The sequence below is a fragment of the Lepidochelys kempii genome, chromosome 2 (genome assembly GCF_965140265.1).
Source record: "Lepidochelys kempii isolate rLepKem1 chromosome 2, rLepKem1.hap2, whole genome shotgun sequence".
NCBI classification, from domain to species: Eukaryota; Metazoa; Chordata; order Testudines; family Cheloniidae; genus Lepidochelys; species Lepidochelys kempii.
Window position 1 is genome coordinate 1,899,463 of NC_133257.1, and position 27,432 is coordinate 1,926,894.

The following is a 27,432-nucleotide window of genomic DNA, read 5'->3' on the forward strand; positions in this document are numbered from 1 at the left end:
GCACTCGCAGCCGGCTGCCCTCCCCGGCATTCAGACACTGGGAGATCCCACCTCTTGACTCTCAGAGCCCAGGGGGATGTGGGTGCAGCAGCAGGCAGAAAGGGGCAGCTCCTCCTCCTCCTCGCTAGGGTCAGGTGGAGAGGGCAGGCCCTGAGCGCGGCAAGGAGCGGCAGGGCGCCGAGGAGGAAGAGGACGAGGCGGCCAGGACAACGGCGATTCTAGAGAAGATATCCGTTTCCCTGCCCGTCCCCAAGTGGAAGGAGGTAACTTGTCTGGGATCTGCCAGCTGGCCCCTCTGTGCCCAGATTGATCCCAAGCTGGTTTTTACTGAGCTGGGATGTTTCCTCTTGAAAACCAGGTGCCCTGAGCATGCACCCTTTGCCACCCCCGGGATAGCTGGTGAAGGACACGTGTTCAGGGAGAAGAGAGGATGTGTCGCAGGGGGAGGGGGGAGCGTTGACCTGGGAATGTGGCAGGGGAGTTTCAATGGGAGACCTGAGAGCCTGTCACCTGAGCCAGGACGGGGAGGGGAATGTGACCAGAGGCTGCAGGAGGGAGCCTGCTGGGGGGGGGTTAGTTTCAGTTTGGGGCTGGGTGGAGGAACGCAGGGAACCCCAGGGCTGGGGTCTAAGCTCCCTGCTTCCCCAGAAGGACTTGACTGAGGGGTCCTGGTTGTACCCAGAAGCTCTGCTTGAGACTGTGTTCCTATTGTTCAATAAACCTTCCGTTTTACTGGCTGGCTGAGAGTCACAGCGAATCCCAGGAAGAGGGATGCAGGGCCTGGACTCCCCCACACTCCATGACAGAGGCCTGTAAAGGGCCTCTTTATGCTGCCCCAGGCTCTCGTCACCTCTAGCAAGCTGGCCTGCATGGCTCTGGGCAGTCTCTGGGCTGGCCTGCATGGCTCTGGGCAGTCTCTGGCTGGCCTGTGTGGCTCTGGGCTACCTTTGGGCTGGCCTGCATGGCGCCGGGCTGGCCTGCGTGGCTCCGGGCTAGCTCTGGGCTGGCCTGCGTGGTTCTGAGCTGGCTCTCCTGGCTCACCTTTGCTTTTGTTTCAGAGTGTGACGAGTTTTTTCCTGACGCAGCCGGATGAGTTTGAGCAGCCCCAGGCCTCTGCCTCCGGAGGCGAGATACCATCCTTCATCCTCCAGTTCGAGGACACAGAATGGTTCAGGCAGATCTACCCCGTCCTCAGCTCAATGGTGAGACGCTGCCTCGGTCTGTGTCACTGGCCAAACACAGCAGTGTGGCCGAGTGAGCAAAGTACAGGACTGGGAGCTAGGAGCGCCCGAGGGTTAACCCCGTCTGTGGCACAGGCTTGCCGTGTGACTGAGCGCAAGCCAGTGCCCCAACAGAGTGGGTAATAGACGGAGCTATTTCATGGGGCTCTGAGGTTTAGCCAGTTAACAGTGGCCCGGCACTGGGAGGCTACAGAGCTAGCAGAGTGCCAGGTATTGTTATGATGTGTGCTTTAGAAGCTGTCCATCGATGGACTGGCGTTAACCCCGGCGCCAGGAGTTCTGACTCTTCAGCCCTGGCAGCAGGCAAGAAGGGCCCATGCCAGCACAGCATGGGGAGGGCTCTCTGTGCACACACAGCACTGGCTACCGCTTCGCATTCTCCCGCCTCTTGCGAGAGGCTGAAAGGCCATTTTGCTTTTCCCCGGGAGACCGCAGAGGTTAGCTTAGTAAACTTTAATTTCTGTGGCTTGATGAATTTCACTGCCTCGTTTCATAGGATCATAGAATCATAGAATATCAGGGTTGGAAGGGACCTCAGGAGATCATCTAGTCCAACCCTCTGCTCAAAGCAGGACCAATCCCCAATGAAATCATCCCAGCCAGGGCTTTGTCAAGCCTGACCTTAAAAACTTCTAAGGAAGGAGATTCTACCACCTCCCTAGGTAACGCATTCCAGTGTTTCACCACCCTCCTAGTGAAAAAGTTTTTCCTAATATCCAACCTAAACCTCCGCCACTGCAACTTGAGACCATTACTCCTGGTCCTGTCATCTTCTACCACTGAGAATAGTCTAGAACTATCCTCTTCGGAACCACCTCTCAGGTAGTTGAAAGCAGCTATCAAATCCCCCCTCATTCTTCTCTTCCGCAGACTAAACATCCCCAGTTCCCTCAGCCTCTCCTCATAAGTCATCTGTTCCAGTCCCCTAATCATTTTTGTTGCCCTTCGCGGGACTCTCTCCAATTTTTCCACATCCTTCTTGTAGTGTGGGGCCCAAAACTGGACACAGTACTCCAGATGAGGCCTCACCAATGTCGAATAGAGGGGAACGATCATGTCCCTCGATCTGCTGCCTATGCCCCTACTTATACATCCCAAAATGCCATTGGCCTTCTTGGCAACAAGGGCACACTGCTGACTCCTATCCAGCTTCTCGTCCACTGTCACCCCTAGGTCCTTTTCAGCAGAACTGCTGCCGAGCCATTCGGTCCCTAGTCTGTAGCGGTGCATGGGATTCTTCCATCCTAAGTGCAGGACCCTGCACTTATCCTTGTTGAACCTCATCAGATTTCTTTTGGCTCAATCCTCCAATTTGTCTAGGTCCCTCTGTATCCTATCCCTACCTGCCACCGTATCTAACACTCCTCCTAGCTTAGTATCATCCGCAAATTTGCTGAGAGTGCAATCCACACCATCCTCCAGATCTTTTATGAAGATATTGAACAAAACCGGCTCCAGGACCAACCCTTGGGGCACTCCACTTGACACCGGCTGCCAACTAGACATGGAGCCATTGATCACTACCCGTTGAGCCCGACAATCTAGCCAACTTTCTACCCACCTTATAGTGCATTCATCCAGCCCATACTTCTTTAACTTGCTGACAAGAATACTGTGGGAGACCGTGTCGAAAGCTTTGCTAAAGTCAAGAAACAATACATCCACTGCTTTCCCTTCATCCACAGAGCCAGTAATCTCATCATAGAAGGCGATTAGATTAGTCAGGCATGACCTTCCCTTGGTGAATCCATGCTGACTGTTCCTGATCACTTTCCTCTCGTGTAAGAGCTTCAGGATTGATTCTTTGAGGACCTGCTCCATGATTTTTCCGGGGACTGAGGTGAGGCTGACTGGCCTGTAGTTCCCAGGATCCTCCTTCTTCCCTTTTTTAAAGATTGGCACTACATTAGCCTTTTTCCAGTCATCCGGGACTTCCCCCGTTCGCCACGAGTTTTCAGAGATAATGGCCAATGGCTCTGCAATCACAGCCGCCAATTCCTTTCGCATTCTTGGATGCAACTCGTCCGGCCCCATGGACTTGTGCACGTCCAGCTTTTCTAAATAGTCCCTAACCACCTCTTTCTCCACAGAGGGCTGGCCACCTACTCCCAATGCTGTGTTGCCCAGGCAGCAGTCCGAGAGCTGACCTTGTTCATGAAGACAGAGGCGAAGAAAGCATTGAGTACATTAGCTTTTTCCACATCCTCTGTCACTAGGTTGCCTCCCTCATTCAGTAAGGGGCCCACACTTTCCTTGGCTTTCTTCTTGTTGCCAACATACCTGAAGAAACCCTTCTTGTTACTCTTAACATCTCTTGCTAGCTGCACCTCCAGGTGTGATTTGGCCCTCCTGATTTCATTCCTACATGCCCGAGCAATATTTTTATACTCTTCCCTGGTCATCTGTCCAATCTTCCACTTCTTGTAAGCTTCTTTTTTTATGTTTAAGATCCACAAGTATTTTACCGTTAAGCCAAGCTGGTCTCCTGCCATATTTACTATTCTTTCGACACATCGGGATGGTTTGTCCCTGTAACCTCAATAGGGATTCCTTGAAATACAGCCAGCTCTCCTGGACTCCTTTCCCCTTCATGTTATCCCCGCAGGGGATCCTACCCATCAGTTCCCTGAGGGAGTCGAAGTCTGCTTTTCTGAAGTCCAGGGTCCGTATTCTGCTGCTTACCTTTCTTCCCTGTGTCAGGATCCTGAACTCGACCAACTCATGGTCACTGCCTCCCAGATTTCCATCCACTTTTGCTTCCCCTACTAATTCTTCCCGGTTTGTGAGCAGCAGGTCAAGAAAAGCTCCCCCCCTAGTTGGCTCCTCCAGCACTTGCACCAGGAAATTGTCCCCTACATTTTCCAAAAACTTCCTGGATTGTCTGTGCACCATTGTATTGCTCTCCCAGCAGATATCAGGATGATTAAAGTCGCCCATGAGAACCAGGGCGTGCAATCTAGTAGCTTCTGCGAGTTGCCGGAAGAAAGCCTCATCCACCTCATCTCCCTGGTCCAGTGGTCTATAGCAGACTCCCACCACTACATCACTCTTGTTGCTCACACTTCTAAACTTAATCCAGAGACACTCAGGTTTTTCTGCAGTTTCATACCGGAGCTCTGAGCAGTCATACTGCTCCCTTACATACAGTGCTACTCCCCCACCTTTTCTGCCCTGCCTGTCCTTCCTGAACAGTTTATACCCATCCATGACAGTACTCCAGTCGTGTGAGTTATCCCACCATGTCTCTGTTATTCCAATCACATCATAATTCCTTGACATTACTAGGACCTCCAGTTCACCCTGCTTGTTTCCCAGACTTTGTGCATTTGTATATAGGCACTTGAGATAACCTGCTGTTCGCCCCTCATTCTCAGTTTGAGGTAGGAGCCCTCCCCTGTCACATGCTCCTGCCTGTGCTTCCTCCCGGTATCCCGCTTTCCCACTTACCTCAGGGCTTTGGTCTCCTTCCCCCAGTGAACCTAGTTTAAAGCCCTCCTCACTAGGTTAGCCAGCCTGCTCACAAAGATGCTCTTCCCTCTCTTCGTTAGGTGGAGCCCGTCTCTGCCTAGCACTCCTTTATATAACATCATCCCATGGTCAAAGAATCCAAAGGCTTCTCTCCGACACCGCCTGCGTAGCCATTCGTTGACTTCCACCATTCGACGGTCCCTGCCCCGGCCTTTTCCTTCCACGGGGAGGATGGGCGAGAACACCACTTGCGCCTCATACTCCTACCGAAACCCTGCAAAGCTGCACCTGCGCGTGCCTTGCCATGGCAGAAAGTCGGGCAGCTGGCGTGGGATTGGGGGTGTGACCCCCCCCAGAGCCCCAGGGGGAGGCGGCTCTGAGCAGGCTCATTTTCTCCCCACACATAGAAAGGAGGAAAGGGGAAAGGAGTGTCTCAGAGTGTCCCCTTTGCCCCTTGCCAGGATTCCCTGCAGGGACTGAGCATGAGCGGATTTGTGCGCCAGCTCCTGGAGGCGCTGCTCTCCGTGGATTACAGTGCAAAGACTTACATAGTCCAGGCCATCCTAACGCTGCATGAGCAGGTCGGGGTGGAGAACGGCCGTGAGGTCTGCAAGGCCCTGCTGCTCATCCTGAACAAGAGCGACCCACCCAAACTACAGGTAAGGATCCCGGGGTTCAGAAGGGTTAGCATGCCCCAGGGCCGTGCTAACTGCACCCCTGCACACCAGTGCTCTGCAGCACTTGGGTGGGAAAGGGCAGTGGTAATCCTTCCCCACCCGCTCCCCAGGATGGTCTGAAACGGCTCCCTCTGGGTTAGGGTGCCCAGATGTCCCAATTTTATAGGGACAGTCTCGATATTTGGGGCTTTATCTTCTATAGGCACCTATTACCCCCCACCCCCTGTCCTGATTTTTCACACTTGCTGTCTGGTCACCCTACTCTGGGTATAGCTTGGAGCCCTCAGAACTGATGGGGATTGGTTGCTAGCTCTGGAGAACCTGTAGTTTCCTGGCCACCCACAATGATCTCCAGGGAGCTGGAAGCAGAACTAAAAGGAGTGGCTGTGTAACGGGGCTCATCTGGAGCACAGTCAGAGGGGAGGAGAGCATCTCTCCTGCCTCCAGCCCAGCAGTCTGATCACAACCCACGCAGCTGCCAGAGCCACCAGTCATGGAGACAGGCACCCACCTCTGCCACCAACAGAGAAAACCAGACCTGCTACAAAGGGGAGAGGCCAGAGACGGGGCGAGAGGCAGAAAGGCCTGAGACAGCAAGGGGGTAACACACCAGATTGCCTCCAGGAAACCAACCAGGAGACCCAAGGAAGCTGCAAGTCCTAGAATTGAGGAGCTGAGAGTCTCAGTCTGAGGTGGAGCTCAATGAATTGATCAGATTGAGAACAAAGTGGTGAAGGGTCAGTTAGGAGAAGCCGAGACCCGTAGAAAGGCCACAACAAGTGGTGGTGACAGGCTAGTTAGTATTGTTCCCACCCAGCCCTGAGGAAGGAACGAGGCAGGGTGCTGACATCAAACCAGGAACTGTTCCCTTTGCCCATGGGTATGGCTGACCAGAGGCCATGCATGGCAGTGTCTTGTGCCTTTGTGCTGGGCACACGCCCTGGTACGTGTGGTGCAAGGTATGTGCGTGGAGCTCTGCACCAGGTGTTTGTGCTTGGTGCACGCATGGGGATAATATCGCCTGTCTCACCAAAGGATCTCAAAGCACTTCACAAACTTCAGGCACGACCCCCCCCACCCCCAGCGTGCAGCCCCCGGACGTAGCAGGCGCCATGGTCAGGATCAGATCCAGCCTTCACTGAAGGCAATGGCAGACTGTGATGGGGTAAGGTCCTCGGTGCACGGCAATGGTGCGCAGTGCGTTAGGAGAGGAAGTGAGGAATGTGTCCCGATGGACCCGCGGGGGAACGTGGACCCCTCCTCATACAAACTGGTATTTGATGTGCTTGTGCGCGTGCACCAAGCGCAAGTGGGATCTTGTATCAGCCTGCTGAGGGGCGGCCTGTGCCGGTTCGGGATGGAGTGTAGCTGTGTGCTCGTTAGCATTTGCAGTGCATGGCTGTGTCTATTTACCTAGTGCCTTCTGTCTGCGCTGGGTCATGGACAGGGCATGACAGTCCAGCCGCCTGCTGCTTCCTGGCTCTCTGCTACAGGCCTCTGAGAGAGGGAGGGTCTCAGCAGCCCTGACTCAAAGGTCTTCAAAGGGAAGAAGGAGAATTCCCCCCACATGCCCCTGCCCTAGGGGCCTCCTGAACTCCTGTGCTCCGTACCATATCTGGCTGCCACTTCGCCATCAGCCAGCATGCTACCACGTGAATAGGTTTTTCTCGGTCTTCGGTTGCTAGTCCCAGCCTGAGCCTCCGGGCATCCCATGGGGGAAGCTTCTTCCTCGCTGGGACTGGGGCAGGCTAATGCTCTGTCTTCTCTCTTCACAGGAAAAGATGCAGAAAAAGTTTGTCCTGACCTCCCTGAATGCCCTCATGGCCTTCTGCAGAGACAGTAAGGAGCTGCTGCTGGAGCTTATGGCATACTTCCTGCACAGTCCCATCTCCAGCAGGTGAGGGGCTGGCTGCGTGCAGGGATGACCAGCATGCAGTGTGAAGGGTGGGCTGGGGGCACGGAGCCACGCACTCCGTCAGTGACCTCAGACTCCTGGCCTCCATGACAAGGGTGAGCTTTGGGCTCCATTGCTGGGGGACACTGGTTGCTCTAGATGAGGGAAGTCTGGGTAAAGTGCCCTGCACCAGGGCTGTGCTGCACTCATAGGCTATCCCCGGTCAGTACTAGCCAAACCCCTCCCGTGACTGTTCCCCCAATCAAAGGGCTCTGTCGGAGATCCCGGGGGTGCGGCACTCGATCCAGTGAGCGGGCAGGGAGCACAGCCAAGACCAAAGCTGAGGAGTAGCCAGTGCTGCTCAACATGGTAGCACCTGTCATGAACATATTCCAGTTGTGGCTAACTCTGCGCCCCTCCAGGACAGAATGAGGGCAGGCCCAGGTCACCTCTTTTCCCTCTGCTTCCTCTCTGCACAGTCTCCCCACCCTTGGCGAGAGGGTCCTGTGCAGCCCTGGCTGTCTGCGCCCCTGCATCGAATCCTGCGTCTCCCTCTCGCTATCACTGATCTGGCGGGGAGGGTCACGGGCGTGCAGGTGCTCCTGGACGTGCTCGCACGTAGGAGATGCCCATTGGACCCTGTCGAAAGGAGAAGAGTCCGTGCCTGGGAACTCAGCGTCTGTGGTGGGGGGCCTAGGGGCCCTTCACTTCTGTGTTAGCCCCCGTCCTTAGGGGAAGCCAGCCAGCCCCAGAGCGAAGGAGAGCCTGCAAACGGCTGGGCACGTTGCAACGTGCCGGGATGCTTGGGGCTGAGGGTTCAGGCTCTGGCCAGCATGTAGTGAGAGAGGGACTTGGAGACCCCCTGACACGCAGTGACAGATTTAAGCCCACATCCCCTTGGTCTGAGGATCTGAGTTCTGGCTGGCCTGGGGTCCAAGAGCACTTTGGTTCACATTTCCATCTGTCAGGAGGAGCCCACCACTGGGGAATGGGGGCAGGCGGTGCAGGAAGGAAGTGGGGATGCAGGCAGGGCGTGAGGCTGGCCCCCGCTGCCCTACACTGCCCGTGTGTTTGAATTTAGCACGCTGCCATGTTACATGCCAAGGTGTGATCTGAGACGTCCCATAATACATAGTGTGGCTCGGGGCTAAACTCAACCCCCTGCGGCAGGGCGTGGGGCACAGAGCAGGCGGTTGCTGCGGGAGCTGGGCCCACCAGCCATCACTGCTCAAGGCAACAGAGAACCACTTCCAACCCCCTCATCTAAAGGGATGAAAGGCCCCCCCCCCGTCCCGGGCCTGTCAGCTGGGGCGTACACACAGCACAAGCCGCTCGCAGCTCGTCTGTCCCTGGGGGCCTGTCACGGAGTGTGGGGGAGTCCAGGCCCTGCCCCCCTCTTCCACAGATTCACTGAGACTCTCAGCCAGCCAGTAAAACGGAAGGTTTATTGGACGACAGGAACACAGTCCAAAACAGAGCTTGTGGGTACAACCAGGACCCCTCAATCACGTCCTTCTGGGGGAGCAGGGAGCTTAGACCCCAGCCCTGGGGTTCCCTGTGTTCCTCCACCCAGCACAAAACTGAAACTAAACCCCCCTCAGCAGGCTCCCTCCTGCAGCCTCTGGTCACATTCCTGGGCAGAGGTGTTACCTCCCCCTCCCCCTCCCCCTCCTGGCTCAGGTGACAGGCTCTCAGGTCTCCCATCCCCAGGGCACATTCCCAGGTCAACACTGCCCCCTCCCTGCTGCCTCACATGGTCACAGGGCGTCAGTCTGATGCTGCCAGAGGCTCGCACTGCAAGCCAGCTCGCCTGGCCTCCAGGGGACACACTGGGGAGCTCGCTGAGCTAGCATCAGCTTCCAAGGGGAGGGACAAATGTCTTCCCAAGGCTGGTTTCCCCCGTGCTCTCAGGCAGTCCATTAAGGCTCTTTTCATAGAGCTGGGCCTGGAGGATCCACATCGCTATTTCTACCAGGAGATGGACTCTTGGGACCTTTCCAGGGAGAAGCCTGTCACCAAGGCAGCGCTGAGGAGAATCTGCGCACAGTGGCTTGAAGGAGCGATGCAGGATTTCCAGGTGCTGTCCCTCCCTCCCTCCCAATCCCCCCTTCCACCCCTCCCGCCAAGGGCTGGGCCTGGGCTGCCTGGAATGACAGCACACTGGGAGTTTGGCTCTTCAGCATGGGAGGGTCTGTTCCTGCCAGTGGGAAGCAAGTAACCACTGCCCGGCCCCCCAGGGGCTGTGAGCACTAGTGCAGGGGGCTCAAAGCAGCGGCCAGGCAGGGACCCCAGTGGGGTCGTCGTCTCTTCCCTCTAGCAATTATGCATGTGTAAAGACCAGCAGGCCGGGGCTGGGGAAGGCGCTCCTGGGGAGCGAGGGAGCAGGCTAAGCCTTGTCTACACTTGAAATGCTGCAGTGGCTGAGGGGAGGGGCCCTTATTGTCGGAGTTAATTCACCTGCCCGAGAGGTGTAGCTAGGCCAAGGGGAGAATTCCTCAGCCGACCTCGTGCTGTCTACGCTGGGGTTAGGTTGGCATTGTGACGTCTCTCCAGGGTGTGGGTTTTTCACACCCCGACTGACATGGCTAGGCCAGTGCAGGTTTTAAGTGTAGACCAACCCCTAGAGAGAGGGGGGCTAGTTCAGAGAAAGGGGAATCTGCAGAGCTTGGAGGCCTGGCTCACCCTCCCAAAGCGGCTGTGCTCACAGGCTGCCCTCCTTAGTCCCTCCTCAGACGAGGGTCCTCACCTGGAGGCTGAAAATCTTATTATAGAAACGTGCCCAGCTGAGTCCTGCTGCCACCTCAGACTCCCCACCCCCGCTCCATTTGGATGCTCTGTCCAGCTCGGGAGCTTCTGCAGCAGGGCCCTTCTCTTCGGGCCTCGGGCTGCAGCCCAGCACGTTGCTGGTGTGATACGAATGCTCATCACGGTAATAACGTGTCAGGCAGCAAAGCAGAAAGGGGCTGGAAAGTTTCTGCTTCAGGCTCTCCCAGCTGCTTCCTTCCTGATCCTGGCCTCCTCCTGCCTGCTCCGGTGTTTGCTCCACCGCTGCCTGCCCGCAGGTTGTGGGATCAAAGCAAACCAGTCCCAGGTTATATGAAGAGATTCTGCGAGTTTGGGGGTTGGTGGGAATGGGGAGGTTCAGGTTTGACTGGTTACGTCTGTTTGCTCCAGGATCACAGGAGCAGCATGCTGGAGCCGTTGCAGGCCCGGGTGGGGAAAAGGCGCTTCTCTGACAGCAGCCCAGAGGTGAGGCCAGTGCCGTGGAGGCGTCTTCAAGCCAAGCTCCTGTTGCATGGCCCAGGGTCTCCCAGACCATACGCCTCAATGCCAGGACGAGGCCACCAGCTCTCTGCTCCAGCTGCTTCCTCCTCTCCCCAAGTATCTGCAGCCTTGGCCCTGTAATCAGGGCTGGCGCAACCAGCAGGCGAACTAGGCAGTCACCTAGGGTGCCAAGTGGTTGGGGGTGGCCAAGAGTGTGCTCCGGGGCGGCGGTGGAGCGGAGGTGAGCTGGGGCAGGAGGGCAAGGGGAGGGCCGCCTGCAGCAAGTAATAGGGGTGTGGGGGCTGTGCGCAGGGGAACCGCTCCCTGCCCCAGCTCACCTTTGCTCTGCCTCCTCCTCTGAGCGCGCCGCCCTGCTCTGCTTCTCTCCCTCCCAGCTGATGGGCGCCGCAGGCCTGGAAGGCGGGAGAAGCAGCGGTGTGCTCGGGGAGGAGGCGGAGCAGAGGTGAGCTGGGGCGGGGAGTTGCCGCATGGCTCCCCGGGCCGAGGGGACGGGGGGAGTAGCCACACGGCCCCCGAGGGGGCAGCGGGGAGCTGCCGCGGGGGGGGGCCTCAGGGCGGGGTGGGGGTGGGAGGTGGAAGTTTCGCCTCGGGTGCAAAACATCCTTGCACCGGCCCCGCCTGCAGTGATGTAGTTACAGCTCCTGGGCAGAGCTGGCACAGGCGGCTCCCGCAGAAGAGAGGAGCCGTGACCCCACCGCCCCAGTTGCTGGCCGGGTGAGCAGACCCACAAAGCAACGTCCAGAGCTAGTGCCCTGGCCGTCAGGGAGGAAGTGTCCTGCGGGCTCGGATACCATGGTGAGGGTGCAGTCTATTCGTGTGGCGAGGCTTCTGCAGGATGGATTTTCCTGTCACTTTCAAAGGATCTTTCTCCTGTATAACAGAAACAGCCCTTTATACCGGGTGTAACCACTGCAGTGCCGAATGCACCGGGCAGAGGCTCGGGTGCCTGTCCGTCTCCCACGTGCAGCATGTCATTTTGAAGCACTGTCATGCCCGCGGCAGCTCCTGCACGAGGCAGGCAGCCCTTGCTGTTGTTAATCGGCGTCTGTCACTCCTTTTGCAGGCTAAGACAGCTGCAGGGAGGAGCAAGGTTTTTCCATCTGCTGGCAGCTCAGAGCTGTCACTGGGGCCAATAGATGCAATAAACCATTTCTGTAAAGTGCAAATGAAGAGGGATTTGGAGAATCTGAAACAGCCAAACTCTGCTGGAGCACAGGAAACCAAGAACACAGTGATGGCCTTGCCTTTCATTGGGAGGTAAGTTATGCAACAGGAGGTGACCAGATAGTAACTGTGGAAAACCAGGACATGGGGTGGGAGGTAATAGGCGCCTATATAAGAAAAAGTCCCCCCAAAAAGGGACTGTCTCTATAAAACGGGACATCTGGTCACCCTATGCAACAGGAGGAGGTATGTGAACTTAGGAGGCCAGTGCAGGCTGCGTGGTCACAGTGGCTTTGCTCACAGGGCTTTGTGTGGTCATTGCAAAGGACTGCAGCAATTTGTTCTTATGAACCCTGTAGGCAAAGTAAGTCACATGGTGCCAAGGATTGTAGCATGCTCTTTAGGGTGCTGGGAGGAGGTGGAGTCTGGTTGCTTTGTACTGCTCTTATTCTTACTTCTATCAGAACAATGCTGGGTGTGTTACAGAGCAATAAAACAGAGCCTGGCTTCAGAAAATGTGCCAGGAGTTGGAGCCACACCCCATTCAGCCCTAGGGTTAAATTTAAAAGAAGTCTAAACTTGTTAAGATATTAAGGCACCCAAACAACCTTCACTGTACCCTGCAGGGATGCAGTGCGATAACTGTCTAATTATTAGTGTCAAATAGTGTTTGAAGCCTTAAGCTACATCTACAATGCAGCAAAACATCCACAGCTGGCCTGTGTCAGCTGACTCGGGTGCATGCCGCTTGCGGGGCTATGAAATCGCAGGGGAGACGTGGGCTCTAGGACCCTGCCCCCTTGTGGCAGCCCAGAGCCCAGCCCGAGCCCTGCAGCCCGAGCCCAAGGCAGCTGGTGTTATTGCAGGGTAGATGTGAACTTAGGTTAGATTAAACTGATTTTAAAGCAATATTAGATTGTTTCATTTTATTTTTGTTCACGTTGTGCTGTTCTCCTATGAGCCCCATCCCATCAGCTCTAAGCAGGCACATGACAAGGGGAATTTAACCAGCTCAACTTCCCTGTGGGGCCAGCTCTTCTTGGTACGCTACCTGGCTCTGGGATGGTGAGCCTAATGCTATCTCATCCCTGTTTCTTAGCGACTCAGCTGCTGTCACTTCTTGAATGAGCTCCTGTGTGTATCTTAGGTCCAAGTGAAGAATATCTCCTCTCGCATGTTCTAGCTTTTCCATGAAACAGTCACTCACAGTAGCAAGAAATTGTTTCTCTAAACTTTGTCCCGTTGTGCCACGGGATCAAAGTTCTCCTTGTCTCCGATCACAAAAACAAGTGAGCATGCAGTGAAATGAAAAGGTGGGACATTCAAAACCGAGGAAAGGAAATACTTATTCACACCCCATGTGTGAACAGCCTGTGGATCTCCCTGCTACAGGAAGTCATTGAGGCCAGGATTAAAAAAGGGATTGGACATCTATATGGCATAGAATCATAGAATTTCAGGGTTGGAAGGGACCCCAGAAGGTCATCTAGTCCAACCCCCTGCTCGAAGCAGGACCAATTCCCAGTTAAATCATCCCAGCCAGGGCTTTGTCAAGCCTGACCTTAAAAACCTCTAAGGAAGGAGATTATACCACCTCCCTAGGTAACGCATTCCAGTGTTTCACCACCCTCTTAGTGAAAAAGTTTTTCCTAATATCCAATCTAAACCTCCCCCACTGCAACTTGAGACCATTACTCCTCATTCTGTCATCTGCTACCATTGAGAACAGTCTAGAGCCATCCTCTTTGGAACCCCCTTTCAGGTAGTTGAAAGCAGCTATCAAATCCCCCCTCATTCTTCTCTTCTGCAGGCTAAACAATCCCAGCTCCCTCAGCCTCTCCTCATAACTCATGTGTTCCAGTCCCCTAATCATTTTTGTTGCCCTTCGCTGGACTCTCTCCAATTTATCCACATCCTTCTTGAAGTGTGGGGCCCAAAACTGGACACAGTACTCCAGATGAGGCCTCACCAATGTCGAATAGAGGGGAACGATCACGTCCCTCGATCTGCTCGCTATGCCCCTACTTATACATCCCAAAATGCCATTGGCCTTCTTGGCAACAAGGGCACACTGCTGACTCATATCCAGCTTCTCGTCCACTGTCACCCCTAGGTCCTTTTCCGCAGAACTGCTGCCTAGCCATTCGGTCCCTAGTCTGTAGCTGTGCATTGGGTTCTTCCGTCCTAAGTGCAGGACCCTGCACTTATCCTTATTGAACCTCATCAGATTTCTTTTGGCCCAATCCTCCAATTTGTCTAGGTCCTTCTGTATCCTATCCCTCCCCTCCAGCGTATCTACCACTCCTCCCAGTTTAGTATCATCCGCAAATTTGCTGAGTGCAATCCACACCATCCTCCAGATCATTTATGAAGATATTGAACAAAACCGGCCCCAGGATCGACCCTTGGGGCACTCCACTTGATACCGGCTGCCAACTAGACATAGAGCCATTGATCACTACCCGTTGAGCCCGACAATCTAGCCAGCTTTCTACCCACCTTATAGTGCATTCATCCAGCCCATACTTCCTTAACTTGCTGACAAGAATACTGTGGGAGACCGTGTCAAAAGCTTTGCTAAAGTCAAGAAACAATACATCCACTGCTTTCCCTTCATCCACAGAACCAGTAATCTCATCATAAAAGGCGATTAGATTAGTCAGGCATGACTTTCCCTTGGTGAATCCATGCTGACTGTTCCTGATCACTTTCCTCTCATGCAAGTGCTTCAGGATTGATTCTTTGAGGACCTGCTCCATGATTTTTCCAGGGACTGAGGTGAGGCTGACTGGCCTGTAGTTCCCAGGATCCTCCTTCTTCCCTTTTTTAAAGATTGGCACTACATTAGCCTTTTTCCAGTCATCCGGGACTTCCCCGGTTCGCCATGAGTTTTCAAAGATAATGGCCAGAGTTGTTTTGATTAACGATAACAAATTCTGGAGTGGGCATTAGACTTCCTGCTTCAGGGCTTAAGTCAATCTCTAGCTTAGGAGTCGGCAACCTTTGAGAAGTGGCGTGCCAAGTCTTCATTAATTTCAGGTTTCGCCTGCCAGTAATAAATTTTACATTTACAGGGGCCCCCTGACGGAACCCCAGACTGGCAGCGGGCAGAGCGGTACCAGCGGCTGGGACCCCGGCTGGCAGGGGCCGGCGGCCAGAACCCCAGGCCAGCAGTGCGGGCGGCAGACGGAACCTCAGACCAGCAGCGGGCTGAGCAGCTCAGCCCACTGCCAGTGTGGGGTTTCGTCCGCCGACCCCTGCCAGCCGGGGTCCCGGCTGCCGGCCCCGCTCAGCCCGCTGCTGGCCCAGAGTTCCATTCACCCAGGCCGGCAGCGGGCTGAGTGAGGACAGCAGCTGGGACCCCGGCTGGCAGCAGAGTGCCACTAAAAAGTGGCTTGCATGCCGCCTTTGGCACGCATGCCTCAGGTTGCTGAGCCCTGCTCTAGCTAACAGAGACCAGGACAAGACCGAATGGGGGGGCAGATTATCCCACGTCCGCTTCTGCGGGATTCTTATACCTTCCTCTGAAACATCCAGTGCTGGCCACTGTCGGAGGGAGGATACTGAAATATCAGGTGGGCCTTGGGTCTGATCCAGCCTGCCAATTCCTATGTTCCCAGGCAGGCCTTCACCTTATCCTTTATTCTGGGCCACACCATCCTCCATTGCATCCCCCTTCATTTGCCACTAAGGACCATGCCTTGTGAGCATAAAATGGAGCAGGTTGTAGCCACCCTGATCTTTAATTCAAAAGGTGTGATCGATGACGCCTACTGGTCCCAGCATGCAATGCTGCATCTGTATCCAAGAGGCAAGGTTGGAGCATTATGTGCTGGGGCCTGTGGTCACTACAGTGCACACGTCATTAATAGGATAACAGTGGTTCACATTACACCATAGGATTCTATGGGTTGCACTTTGGACACCCCCATATTGCACGCCGTTTGGTAAAACTGCCGTGAGAAATCACACCTAGCAGCTTTACGGGGCGGGATGTCATACTGCCAGCCAGGAGCAGGCCGGCACTCGTGGGTTTCCCTTCACACCCACCTCCATGTCTAAGAAAAAGAGTTTCCAGCACTGCAGAGTGCAGAGAATAACGACTGTTTCTGTGCCAGGAGCCAGGCCATCTTGCGGCTAGGAGAGACCAACACTATGGCGCGAAGGAGACCATCCCAGCGTAAGTAGTGGCTCTCACCACCTTCTCCCTGATTTTCTCTGCCTCTCCCCTCCTTGTAGCCTGTCTCTCTCCCATGTTAATAGTGACCTGAAAAACTTTTCACCAGTCAGGTGCAGGGCTCTGTATTTAGTATTGTAGCCTTAATCAAGATCAGGGCCTTGTTGTACTGGGGGAAGTACACCTAGAGGGACACAACTCTTTCCCCAACGAGCTCACAATGCAGGTTAAGACCAGACATGACAATGCAACAAACCAGCCAACCCATGGGTGTGGAAGGGGAGATAAAAGGGTTCCAGCGATAGTAACAATTCAACAAGTGTTACTTACGTAGACTCGCTGGGTCACAGCTGGATAAGTTAGATTTTTTTTAAAGAACATGTGAATAAACAAACAAACCAGATGTTGACAGTTCCCCGCTGCCCAAGTGACCCACAGCTGGAGCGGGAGTCACATCTGCGGCTGGTGTCACACACTCTCTCAGGCCAGCTGGAATGTCACTTGCTAGCAGGGCTGCAGGCAATGAACAAAAGTTTCCCATTCAGCTCCTCCTCCTGCCCACTGGAGTCTGCTTCTCCCTGTTCCCTCAGTGCAGCCCAGCCCAGGGAGGGCAGAAGGTGGGGAGGAATAGGTGACCAGCACAGCTCTCCAATGGTCCTTCTTTCAGCCCCTCTGCCACGCAGTGAATTTCACTCTTTCTGAGTGTGTTAGGGCATCAGTGTGTTATAACTCATGGTTAGGAACAGTGTTACTTACCCTTCTGAATTGTTTTATGCTGAGTTTGTTTGGGGGGGGGCAGGGAAGAACCAGTTAAACGGTTGCTCCTGTGGTTGTGTCTTTGGATGGGTGGCTTCGTAACTATGTAGAACCTTAATACAAAGAACATGTTGAAAAAAAAGTTTTCACAAAACAAATTGCTTCATATCTGACCTCTTAACTATTTAAGAACACGAGAATAGAGGTTCAAACTAAACGTATACTCCAAATATAAAAAACAGTCAGAGGACCAAAAAAATGCCACTGTGGCTCAGCAACAGAGTAAAATAGGTGGTTAGAGGCAAAAAGACATCCTTTAACAATTGAAAGTCATATCCTACTGAGAAAGAGAGAAAGGAGCATAAACTCCGGCAAGACAAGTGTAAAGTCTACTTAGGCAGGCCAAAAAAGAATTTGAAGAGCAGCTAGCAAAAGACTCAAAATCTAACTGCAATTTTTTTTAGTACATCAGAAGCAGGAAGCTGCCAAACAACCAGTGGGGCCACTGGATGATCAAGGTGCTAAAGGAGCACTCAAGGAAGACAAGGCCATTGTAGACAAGCTAAATGAATGCTTTGCATTAGTCTTCACTGCAGAGGATCTGAGGGAGGTTCCCACATCCAAGCCATTCTTTTAGATGACAGTTCTGACTAACTGATCCAGATTGAGGTGTCAGTAGAGGAGGTTTTGGAGCAAATTGATAAATTAAACTGTAATAAATCACCAGGACCAGATGGGATTCACCCAAGAGTTCTGGAGGAACTCAAATGTGAAATTGCAGGACTACTAACTGTGGTCTGTAACCTCTCATTTCAATCCGCTTCTGTACCAGATGACTGGAAGGTAGTTAATATGACACCCAATTTTTAAAAAGGCTCCAGAGGTGATTCCGGCAATTCCAAGCTGGTGAGCCTTGACTTCAGTACCAGGCACATGGGTTGAAACTATAGTAAAGAACAGAATGATCAGACACGTAGATGAACATGAATGTTGGAGAAGAGTCCACATGGCTTCTGTAAAGGGAAATCCTGCCTCACCAATCTACTAGAATTCTCTGAGAGAATCAACAAGCACGTGGACAAGGGGGATCCTGTCGATGTAGTGTACTTGGACTTTCAGAAAGCCTTTGATAAGGTCAAAGATTCTTACCCAGAGTAAGCTGTCATGGGACGAGAGGGAAGATATTCTCGTGGATCAGTAACTGATTAAAATATAGGAAATAAAGGGTAGGAATAAAAGGTCAGTTTTCACAGTGGAGAGAGCTAAATAGTGGCGTCCCCCAGGGGTCTGTACTGGGACCTGTTCTGTTCAACATATTCATAAATGATCTGAAGAAGGGGGTGAACTGTGAGGTGGGAAAATTTGCAGATGATACAAAATTACTCAAGATGGTATCAGGGACTGTGGATCATGAGCCCTGGTCCACTGTGGCTAGGCACTTCCGCCTGCCACCCAAGTGACCTGCTAACTGCTTCTGGAATAGCAGTGAACTCTGACAGAGTACTCCAGTCCAGAGATCTGATTGGTTGGACACTGCGGGTCTTGACTGGTCCCCAGCTTCTCTTTAACTCAAGCACAGGAACAGGAAGTCTGTGCAACTGGGTTCTCCCTGCTTATGGCTGTTTCCCCTGAGATACCTGCTCCTCCTGCCTGCTACTGATCTCCTGACACCTGACTCCTGGTTTGCTCTTTGGCCTGTCTCAGAGCCTGATGTCCTGGTAACCTGACCCTGTCTGCCTCCATACATCTGACTCTCGGTTTTGCCCTGTCGTTTGCCTTGGACTCTGACCTCCTGGGGTCTGATCCGGCTTGACTCCTGACTCCTGCTCTGACCACTTGGTCAGACCACCCACACCCCAGTTTACATATTCCACTGAGGCTACAGGAATGGGCCCGGTCAGTGGAATGGACCTCGCTAACCCTTCAGGAGCACTGGATGTGTTCAAGTGGGCCATCCATCTTCAGGCAGACAGCTAAGCCCTGCAGGCCTGGGTCATCCAATGGACCTTGGAGAACCAGCTCTTGCAAGAGCAAGTCATGCAGTTGTGTGCAGAAAACGCTGCACTCCAGACAGGGCTCGTGCTGCCCTGTTCCCTGATACCACTGCCGGAACGGTTTGATGGTAATTGCCGGTGATTCCGGGGATTTATAAAGCAATGCTGCCTCCTATTCATGATCTACCCTCAGTCCTATAAAAAGAAAAGGAGGGCTTGTGGCACCTTAGAGACTAACAAATTTATTAGAGCATAAGCTTTCGTGAGCTACAGCTCACTTCATCTGAGGAAGTGATGGGGTGTTCACCCCGCACTTGCCCTGAAGGGGTTTATGTAGATTGAGAAGGGGGCTAATTAACCCAACAGGCCACAGCTGAGGGGAGTCAGGTACCTAAGCAATCCCCTGACTGAATAAGGAAGCCCAACTGAGGCAGAAGGAGCCAGGGTGGATTTATAAATGACCGGGCAACAAAATGGCAGATGAAATTCAATGGTGATAAATGCAAAGTAATGCACATTGGAAAACAGATAATCCTCAGTATACATATACAATGATGGGGTCTAAATTAGCTGTTCCCACTCATTGTGGATAGTTCTCTGAATAATCTGTTTAAGGTTCAGTGGCAGTCAAAAAAGCTAAGAGAATAGTAGGAACCATTAGGAAAAGGAGAGATAATAAGAAAATATCATAATGCCACTATATCAGTCCCTGGTACGCCCACATCTTGAATACTGTGTGTAGTTCTGGTCTCCCCATCTCAAAAAAGGTATACGTGAATTGGAAAAGGGATGGCAAAGAACAAGAAAAACGATTTGGGGTGTGGAACAGCTTCCATACGAGCAGAGATTAATAAGACTGGGACTTTTCAGCTTGGAAAAAGAGACGACTTGGGGGGATACGCTAGAGGTTTATAAAAACATGACTGGGGTGGAAAAAGTGAAGAAGGAAGGGTTATTTACCCTTCACATAACACAAGAGCTAGGGGTCACCCAATGAAATTAACAGGCAGCAGATTTAAAACAAACAAAAGGAAGTATTTCTTCACACAACGCACAGTCAATCTGTGGAACTCGTTGGCAGGGGAGGTTGTGAAGTCTGAAAGTATAACTGGGTTCAGCAAATCATTAGATAAGTACATGGAAGATAGGGCCTCAATGGCTATTAGCCAAGATGATCAGAGACACAACCCTATTCTCTGGGTGTCGTTAAACCTCCGACTGCCAGAAGCTGGGACTGGACGACAGGGCATGGATGACTTTAGACAGTCATTTTTGGGGGACAGGGGTTCTCTTGTGTGAAAGTGCAGTTCCATTAGGTGCACAATTGGCAGTCTTAGGTATACATCATATATGTATATATGAACATACGACATTTGGGTAACACACCGCCATCTATTTTGGCCATAGGTAGGAACACACATGATGGAAAGAAATAGCAGTCACACAGCACTATTCAGAACTATGGCATTTCTTTTTTATTCTTAATATATTTTTGTTTCTCCCCTTCAAACCCAGGTTTCTACCTTCCGCGCATTTTTCCACTCCCTTTGTTGACGGGATTTGTACATGCTATTAAATTGCCAGTGCCAAGAATCAACCTGAACCCATTTCCACCTGATTCTGACACGCCAGCTTCACAAAATACATTCATCTCCATGCATCAGAAAGTCCAGAAATATTTCATCCCAAAGTTCTCACTTGCAGATAGCTATCCCTGAAGACATGGCTACCCAAGATGGCTCTGCATCGGCCTGACTCCCAGACTTGATAATGAGCAGAGGCCATTGAATGCAGAATGATAATGGGCTCTTCTAGGTCTGGCTATAAGGAAACTAAATAAACTGTAGTCTATATGTATGGTAAAGATGGGAGGCCCAGCTGAGAGTTATACACCAACAACTGGATGGAGCAAGCCACACAAAACAAAACGCACTGGGGAAATAATAAATGTGGAATCAGGATTGTTCTAGTCAATAGCTTCAGACTCCATTACTGTCTCCTCTTCCCTTTTCTTGAAATGTGATGAAGAATCATTGATTGGATAAAGCTCTGTTCCAAACTCCTAGTTCCATCAGCAAAAGGGACTGTGGAAATATGTGGGAAATTAATCTCTGCTCCCATCCCTGCTCCCGTCTGCAGGAAGGGGAACCCCGGGGAGCAGGGGAGGCAGGACCTTCATGCGTAAGAAGACAGGAGGGAGGATGAAAACATGCCCTGGCCAGTGGGTGAGTGGAGGTTACAGAGGAGGCTTGTTGAGGCGCTAGATCTTGAGCAATGTTCAAACTCCACTGAAGTCAACGGAGCTACGCAAGGGGTGAATGGCCTTTCAGCGCTGGCCTGAGCATTTTTTCTCAGGATCAGATCCCTGGAAGGAAGTGTTCTCTTATCCCCTCTTGAAACCATGATCGCCTTTGTCCACGCGAGTACAACGTCAGTTCTGGAGAGGGGAAATGGTACAATATCTGCCCTGAGGGGGTTGTGGGGGGGGCAGTGTCTGCATGGTTTGTCTCCGGGGGTAGTGTTTGCTCTGGGAAGCAGGGGTAATTTCAGGGAGGGGGCAATGGTGAAGCGGGGGAGTGGCACAGCAGCTACTCTAGAGGGTACCACTTGGAAAAAATGGGGCATGAGCCACGTAAGTGCCCTTTGTCCCTTTGAAAATTTACCCCCGTGACTGCTCTGGCCATGCTTTGAAATCTGGATTTCACAAATTCTCCAGGCAGTTCAAAGTAAGAAATGGTTAGTAGTTAAATAAATGTGCCAAAAAGATCAGGGAAAAAAGTAATAGCCTGTCACGGAGTGTGGGGGAGTCCGGGCCCTGCACCCCTCTTCCTGGGATTCACTGAGACTCTCAGCCAGCCAGTAAAATGAAAGGTTTATTGGACAATAGGAACACAGTCCAAAACAGAGCTTGTGGGTACAACCAGGACCCCTGAGTCAAGTCCTTCTGGGGGGCAGGGAGCTCAGACCCCAGCCCTGGGGTTCCCTGCATTCCACCATCCAGCCCCAAACTGAAACTAAACCCCCCCCCCCCCGCTCCCTTCTCAGCCTGTCTTCACATTCCTGGGCAGAGGTGTTACCTCCCCCTCCCGGCTCAGGTGACAGGCTCTCAGGTCTCCCATCCTCAGGGCACATTCCCAGGTCAACACTCCCCCCTCCCTGCTGCGTCACATCGTCACATCTCTCCCCCCTTCGAGACTGAACTGAGCGGGGTCACACTGACCAGTGACCTGGGGAAGTTCGGGGCCCCCTCTCCGGGACAGCGCATCTGCTATCAGGTTGGCACTTCCCTTCACGTGGACCACGTCCATGTCGTAATCCTGCAGGAGCAGGCTCCACCTCAGGAGTTTGGCGTTGGCTCCTTTCATCTGGTGCAGCCAGGTCAGGGGAGAGTGGTCGGTGTAGACGGTGAAGTGTCGCCCGAAGAGATAGGGCTCTAGTTTCTAGAGGGCCCACACCATGGCCAGGCACTCCTTCTCGATGGCCGCGTAGTGTTGCTCCCAGGGTAGCAACTTCTTGCTCAGGTACACAATGGAGTGTGTCTCCCCCTTTTCATCCTCCTGCATTAACACAGCCCCCAGTCCTGTGTCGGAGGCGTCGGTGAACACCACAAAGGGCTTGTCAAAGTAAGGGTTTGCCAGAACTGGGCCACTGACCAGAGCCTCCTTCAGCGCCTGGAAAGCCTCCTGGCACTGCTCGGTCCAGACCACCTTGTCTGGCTTCCCCTTCTTGCATAGCTCAGTGATGGGGGTGGCTATGGCACTAAAGTGGGGCACAAATCTTCGGTAGTATCCTGCCATCCCAATAAAGGCTTGGACCTGCTTTTTGGTGTGGGGAGCGGGCCAGTCTCTGATCACCTCCACCTTGGCGGGTTCCGGCTTTAGGCGGCCGCTCCCCACCCGATGGCCCAGGTAAGATACTTCAGCCATCCCCACCTTGCCCTTCTCCACTTTTACAGTCAGCCCAGCCCCCTGGAGTCGGTCCAGCATTTCTCTAACCTGGGACACGTGGTCCTCCCAGGTCTGGCTAAAGACAGAGATGTCATCAATATACGCCACGGCAAAACTCTCCATCCCCCTCAGTAGCTGGTCCACTAGGTGCTGGAAGGTGGCCGGCGCTCCCTTGAGGCCAAAAGGCAGGGTCAGGAACTCATAGAGCCCCAGAGGGGTGATAAAGGCCGATTTCAGTCGGGCATCTGCATCCAGCGGCACTTGACAGTAGCCCTTTGTAAGGTCCATGGTGGTAAGGTACCGAGCTCCTCCCAGCTTGTCTAGGAGCTCGTCCGGCCTGGGCATGGGGTAGACATCAGATACAGTGATGGCATTGAGCTTCTGATAGTCCACACAGAACCGGACCGACCCATCCTTTTTCGGGACCAGCACCACCGGCGAGGCCCAAGGGCTGGCAGATGGCTGGATCACCCCCAAAGCCAGCATGTCCCGGACCTCTCTTTCCAGGTCCTGAGCAGTTTTCCCTGTGACTCGGAAGGGGGAGCATCTTATCGGCTGTTGGAAAACAGCTGGCGGTACGGATGCAGCACCCCCTGATCTCAGCTTGCTGGGCAGGGGTTAGCTGATCCGAGAGGGGAATTGTTTCCAGGGGGGAACCAGCTCTGGTCCCAGGGAATAGATCTACTAAAGGGTCATCTCCCTGCTCCTCCCACTGTCCACACACGGCCAACACCACATTCCCCCTGGCATAATATGGCTTCATCATATTCACATGGTACACCCGGCGGTGGTGCGCCCGGTTAGACAGCTCCACCACATAGTTTACTTCATTGAGCTGCTTGACAACCTTGAAAGGACCCTCCCAGGCGGCCTGTAGTTTGTTCTTTCTCACAGGGATGAGAACCATCACCCGATCCCCGGTGGCGTAGGCACGGGCCCGTGCCGTGCGGTCATACCAGACCTTCTGCTTCCTCTGGGCTCTGGCCAGATTCTCCCTGGCCAGGCCCATGAGTTCAGCCAGTCTCTCTCGGAAGATCAGGACATACTCCACCACTGACTCTCCATCGGGAGTGGCCTTCCCCTCCCACTCGTCTCTCATCAGGTCCAGGGGGCCCCTCACCCTCCTTCCATATAACAGTTCGAAAGGCGAAAATCCGGTAGACTCCTGGGGCACCTCCCTGTACGCGAATAGCAGGTGAGGTAAGTACTTGTCCCAATCCTGCGGGTGCTGGTTCATAAAGGTTTTCAGCATCATCTTTAGCGTCCCATTGAACCTCTCCACCAGCCCATTGGACTGGGGGTGATAAGCTGAGGCCCAGTCGTGCCGGACCCCACATTTCTCCCACAAGCACCGGAGCAGGGCCGACATGAAGTTGGACCCTCGGTCTGTCAAGACTTCCTTGGGGAACCCCACTCAGCTGAAAATGGTCAGGAGCGCATCGGCCACGGTGTCTGCTTAAATGGAAGCTAAGGGCACTGCCTTGGGGTAGCGGGTGGCAAAATCTACCACCACCAGAATGTATTTCTTCCCCGACCGGGTCGTCCTGCTGAGAGGCCCCACGATGTCCATGGCCACCTTCTGGAAAGGCTCCTCTATGATGGGCAAAGGTCTCAAATGCGCTTTCCCCTTGTCCTGGGCCTTCCCCACCCTCTGACAGGGGTCACAGGATCGACAATACTGCCGGACCGTGGTAAAGACCCCGGGCCAGTAAAAGTTCTGTAGCAACCTCTGCCGGGTGCGCCGGATTCCCTGGTGCCCTGCGAGGGGGATGTCATGGGCCAGGGACAGTAGCTTGCGGCGATACTTCTGGGGGACCACCAGCTGCCTCCTGATCCCACAGGACTGTACGTCCCTTGTGGGAGCCCATTCTCGGTACAGGAACCCCTTCTCCCACAGGAACCTCTCCTGGCAGCCTCTCCTCATGGTCCGTCCCACACCAAGGTCGGCCAGGTCCCTGAGCTTCCGCAAGGAGGGATCTTTCCTCAATTCGGCCTGGAACTCAGCGGCTGGGGAAGGGATGGGGCCCGGTTCCCCCTCAGTGGCCAGGTCTGAGGCCTCCGCCTCTCTGAGCCGTGCCCCTCGGCGCTCCCTCCCCACCAGGGTAGGGTCCTACGCCTCCGGTGTGGTACCCCCCCCAAGGTCAGGGCGCAGTGCCCCTCGCCAGCTCTGGCTAAGGGTCACAACCAGGGCGGCCTGGGGCTTGCTTGGCCAGTCCTCTAGGTCTCCCGCCATCAAAACTTCAGTGGGCAAATGGTGGTGTACCCCCACATCCTTGGGGCCCTCCTTGGCCCCCCATTTCAGGTGTATCCTTGCCACGGGCACCTTAAATGGGGTTCTGCCCACCCCTGTCAGGGTCAGGTAGGTGTTGGGCACCACCCGATCTGGGGCCACCACCTCGGGCCGGGCCAGCGTCACCTCCGCGCCCGTATCCCAGTATCCATTGACCTTCCTCCCATCCACCTCCAGGGGAACAAGGCACTCTCTCCGGAGGGACAGCCCCGCGCCCACCCTGTAAACTGAGCACCCTGAGTCCAGAGCCTCCAGCCCTCTGGCGGAGCTGGCCTAGGGTACTCTTCCCTCCTGAGCAGGTGGTAAACTGGCAGCCCCCCTTTCCTGGGTCGTCTGCCCCTCGTCCAGCTGGGTCCCTACCCAGTTAACCCTGGGTAGGTTGGGTCTGCTCAGTTTGTCCCTGAGCCCGGGGCACTGGGTCCGTACGTGGCCTCTCTGGCCACAGTGATAGCAGCTCAGGTCACGTTGGTCCCCTCGAGCGGGTCGGAGGGGCCCGACGCCAGGCGTTCCCCTTTGGAGGGGGTTCTCCCTATTTCCCCGCTGGGAGGCCCCATTGTAACTCTCTCTCTGCATCGTGGGGGGCCCTGTTCTTTAGGGACTCCTCCCTGCTACCCCCTGACCGACTGTTCACAAACTCGTCGGCCAGCTGCCCTGCGTGCTGGGGGTTCTCGAGCTTTTTGTCCACCAACCACAGCCTCAGGTCGGAAGGGCACTGATCATACAGTTGCTCCAGTACGATTAGGTCAAGCAGGTCCTCTTTAGCTCGGGCCCCAGCTGCCCACTTGCGGGCATACCCCTGCATCCGGTTGACCAGTTGTAGGTAGGTGACCTCAGGCGTTTTACACTGACTCCGGAACCTTCTCCGGTACATCTCGGGGGTCAGCCCAAACTCACGGAGCAGGGCCTGTTTGAACAGTTCATAGTCCCCTGCCTCCGGCCCTGTCATCCGGCTGTACACCTCCACGGCCTTGGGGTCCAGTAAGGGGGTGAGAAACTGGAGCCTGTCTGCAGGGTCAACCCTGTGCATCTCGCAGGCATTCTCAAAGGCCATCAGGAAGCTATCTATGTCCTCCCCCTCCTTCTGCTGCGCCAGGAAGCACTTATCAAAGCTCCTTGCAGTCTTGGGTCCCCCCTCACTCCCTGCAGCTGGGGCCCCACTGCTCCTCAGCCTGGCCAGCTCCAGTTCATGTTGTCTCTGGTTCTCTTTATGCTGCCTCTGTTTCTCCTTCTTCTCCTGCTCATGTTGACGTTTCTCCTCATGCTGATGCTGCTTTTCACGGTCCTCCAGCTCCCTCATTTTCATCTCCCTCTCCCATTCCAGCCGCCTCCGCTCCAGGGATGGGGAGCTCCGCCGGGAGGATCCCCTGCTGGCTGCCGGGGTCATGGTGCCCTCAGTATTCGCTGGGCTTCCCCCAACCCCTCCCCCAGGCCTAGGTAGGAAGGGTCTCGGGATGTCCTTGGCAGCAGTCTAACCCCTCCCAGCGCGGTCAGGCCCCAGGGCCCAGGCTGCATCCACCGCGCGGCTTCCCTCAGGGACAGGGATCGGGTCATCCAAGCGATCCCTCTCCTCCAACTGGACAGTCAGCTGTTCTTTGGTGGACCTCCCAGTGCGCAGCCCCCTCTGCCTGCACAGCTCCACCAGGTCGCTCTTAAGGCGTTTAGCGTACATTTCCTTGCTGGCCACTCGCAGGCCGGGCAGCTTTCCACGGTTTCCAGGAAGAATCTCTAGGGTGCCAGTCCTTCTTGAGGTCACCACCTCTTTGCCAGGGTCGAGCTGCAGACTCCTCCGCCCCTGGGACCGCTCGCTGCGATCCCCCGGGGGACCCTGTTACTGCAAAAGTCCTTTTCTCTGGTCACACACTCCCATAGGTTAACCGCCCCCTGAAACCGTCTCTCTCTGAATCTTCAGCACGCCTGATCCCCGGCAATCCTCCTTCGTTTTACTGCTCCCCAGTCACTTACTGCAGGAAGCACCGTCCACGGGGTGCAGTAGATCTCACCGCTACCACCAGTTGACACAGAGTGTGGGGGAGTCCGGGCCCTGCACCCCTCTTCCTGGGATTCACTGTGACCCTCAGCCAGCGAGTAAAACGGAAGGTTTATTGGACAATAGGAACACAGTCTAAAACAGAGCTTGTGGGTACAACCAGGACCCCTCAGTCAAGTCCTTCTGGGGGAGCAGGGAGCTTAGACCACAGCCCTGGGGTTCCCTGCGTTCCACCACCCAGCACCTAACTGAAACCAAACCCCCCCATCAGGCTCTCTCCTGCAGCCTCTGCCACATTCCCGGGCAGAGGTGTTACCTCTCCCACGCCCTCCTGGCTCAGGTTACAGGCTCTCAGGTCTCTCATCCTCAGTGAAACTCCCCTGCCACATTCCCGGGCCGGGGGTGTGATGGTGCTGCCCGTGGGAGCCAGCTGAGGTCACTCAATCAGGGTGAACTGCAAACAGACAGGGGCAGACAAACCCCAAACGCTGATGGATATTGCAATGGTTAGATTTACCCGGCCAGCCCAAAGCAGCTTCTACAGCACCTCCC

At 54.3% G+C, this 27,432-nt stretch overlaps 1 protein-coding gene across 1 annotated transcript in view; it reads left to right on the forward strand.

The window, feature by feature from the left end:
- The window catches only part of WDR97 (WD repeat domain 97), a 71,848-nt gene extending 51,237 nt beyond the window's left edge, over nucleotides 1–20,611 (forward strand). Inside the window, 9 exon segments of the mRNA XM_073335044.1 lie at nucleotides 129–263; nucleotides 1,059–1,202; nucleotides 5,171–5,368; nucleotides 7,162–7,283; nucleotides 9,192–9,357; nucleotides 10,455–10,529; nucleotides 11,629–11,822; nucleotides 15,848–15,909; nucleotides 20,172–20,611. Coding sequence (XP_073191145.1) covers nucleotides 129–263; nucleotides 1,059–1,202; nucleotides 5,171–5,368; nucleotides 7,162–7,283; nucleotides 9,192–9,357; nucleotides 10,455–10,529; nucleotides 11,629–11,822; nucleotides 15,848–15,909; nucleotides 20,172–20,374 — 1,299 coding nt within the window. The 3' untranslated portion in view covers nucleotides 20,375–20,611.
- Nucleotides 20,612–27,432: the final 6,821 nt, after the last annotated feature.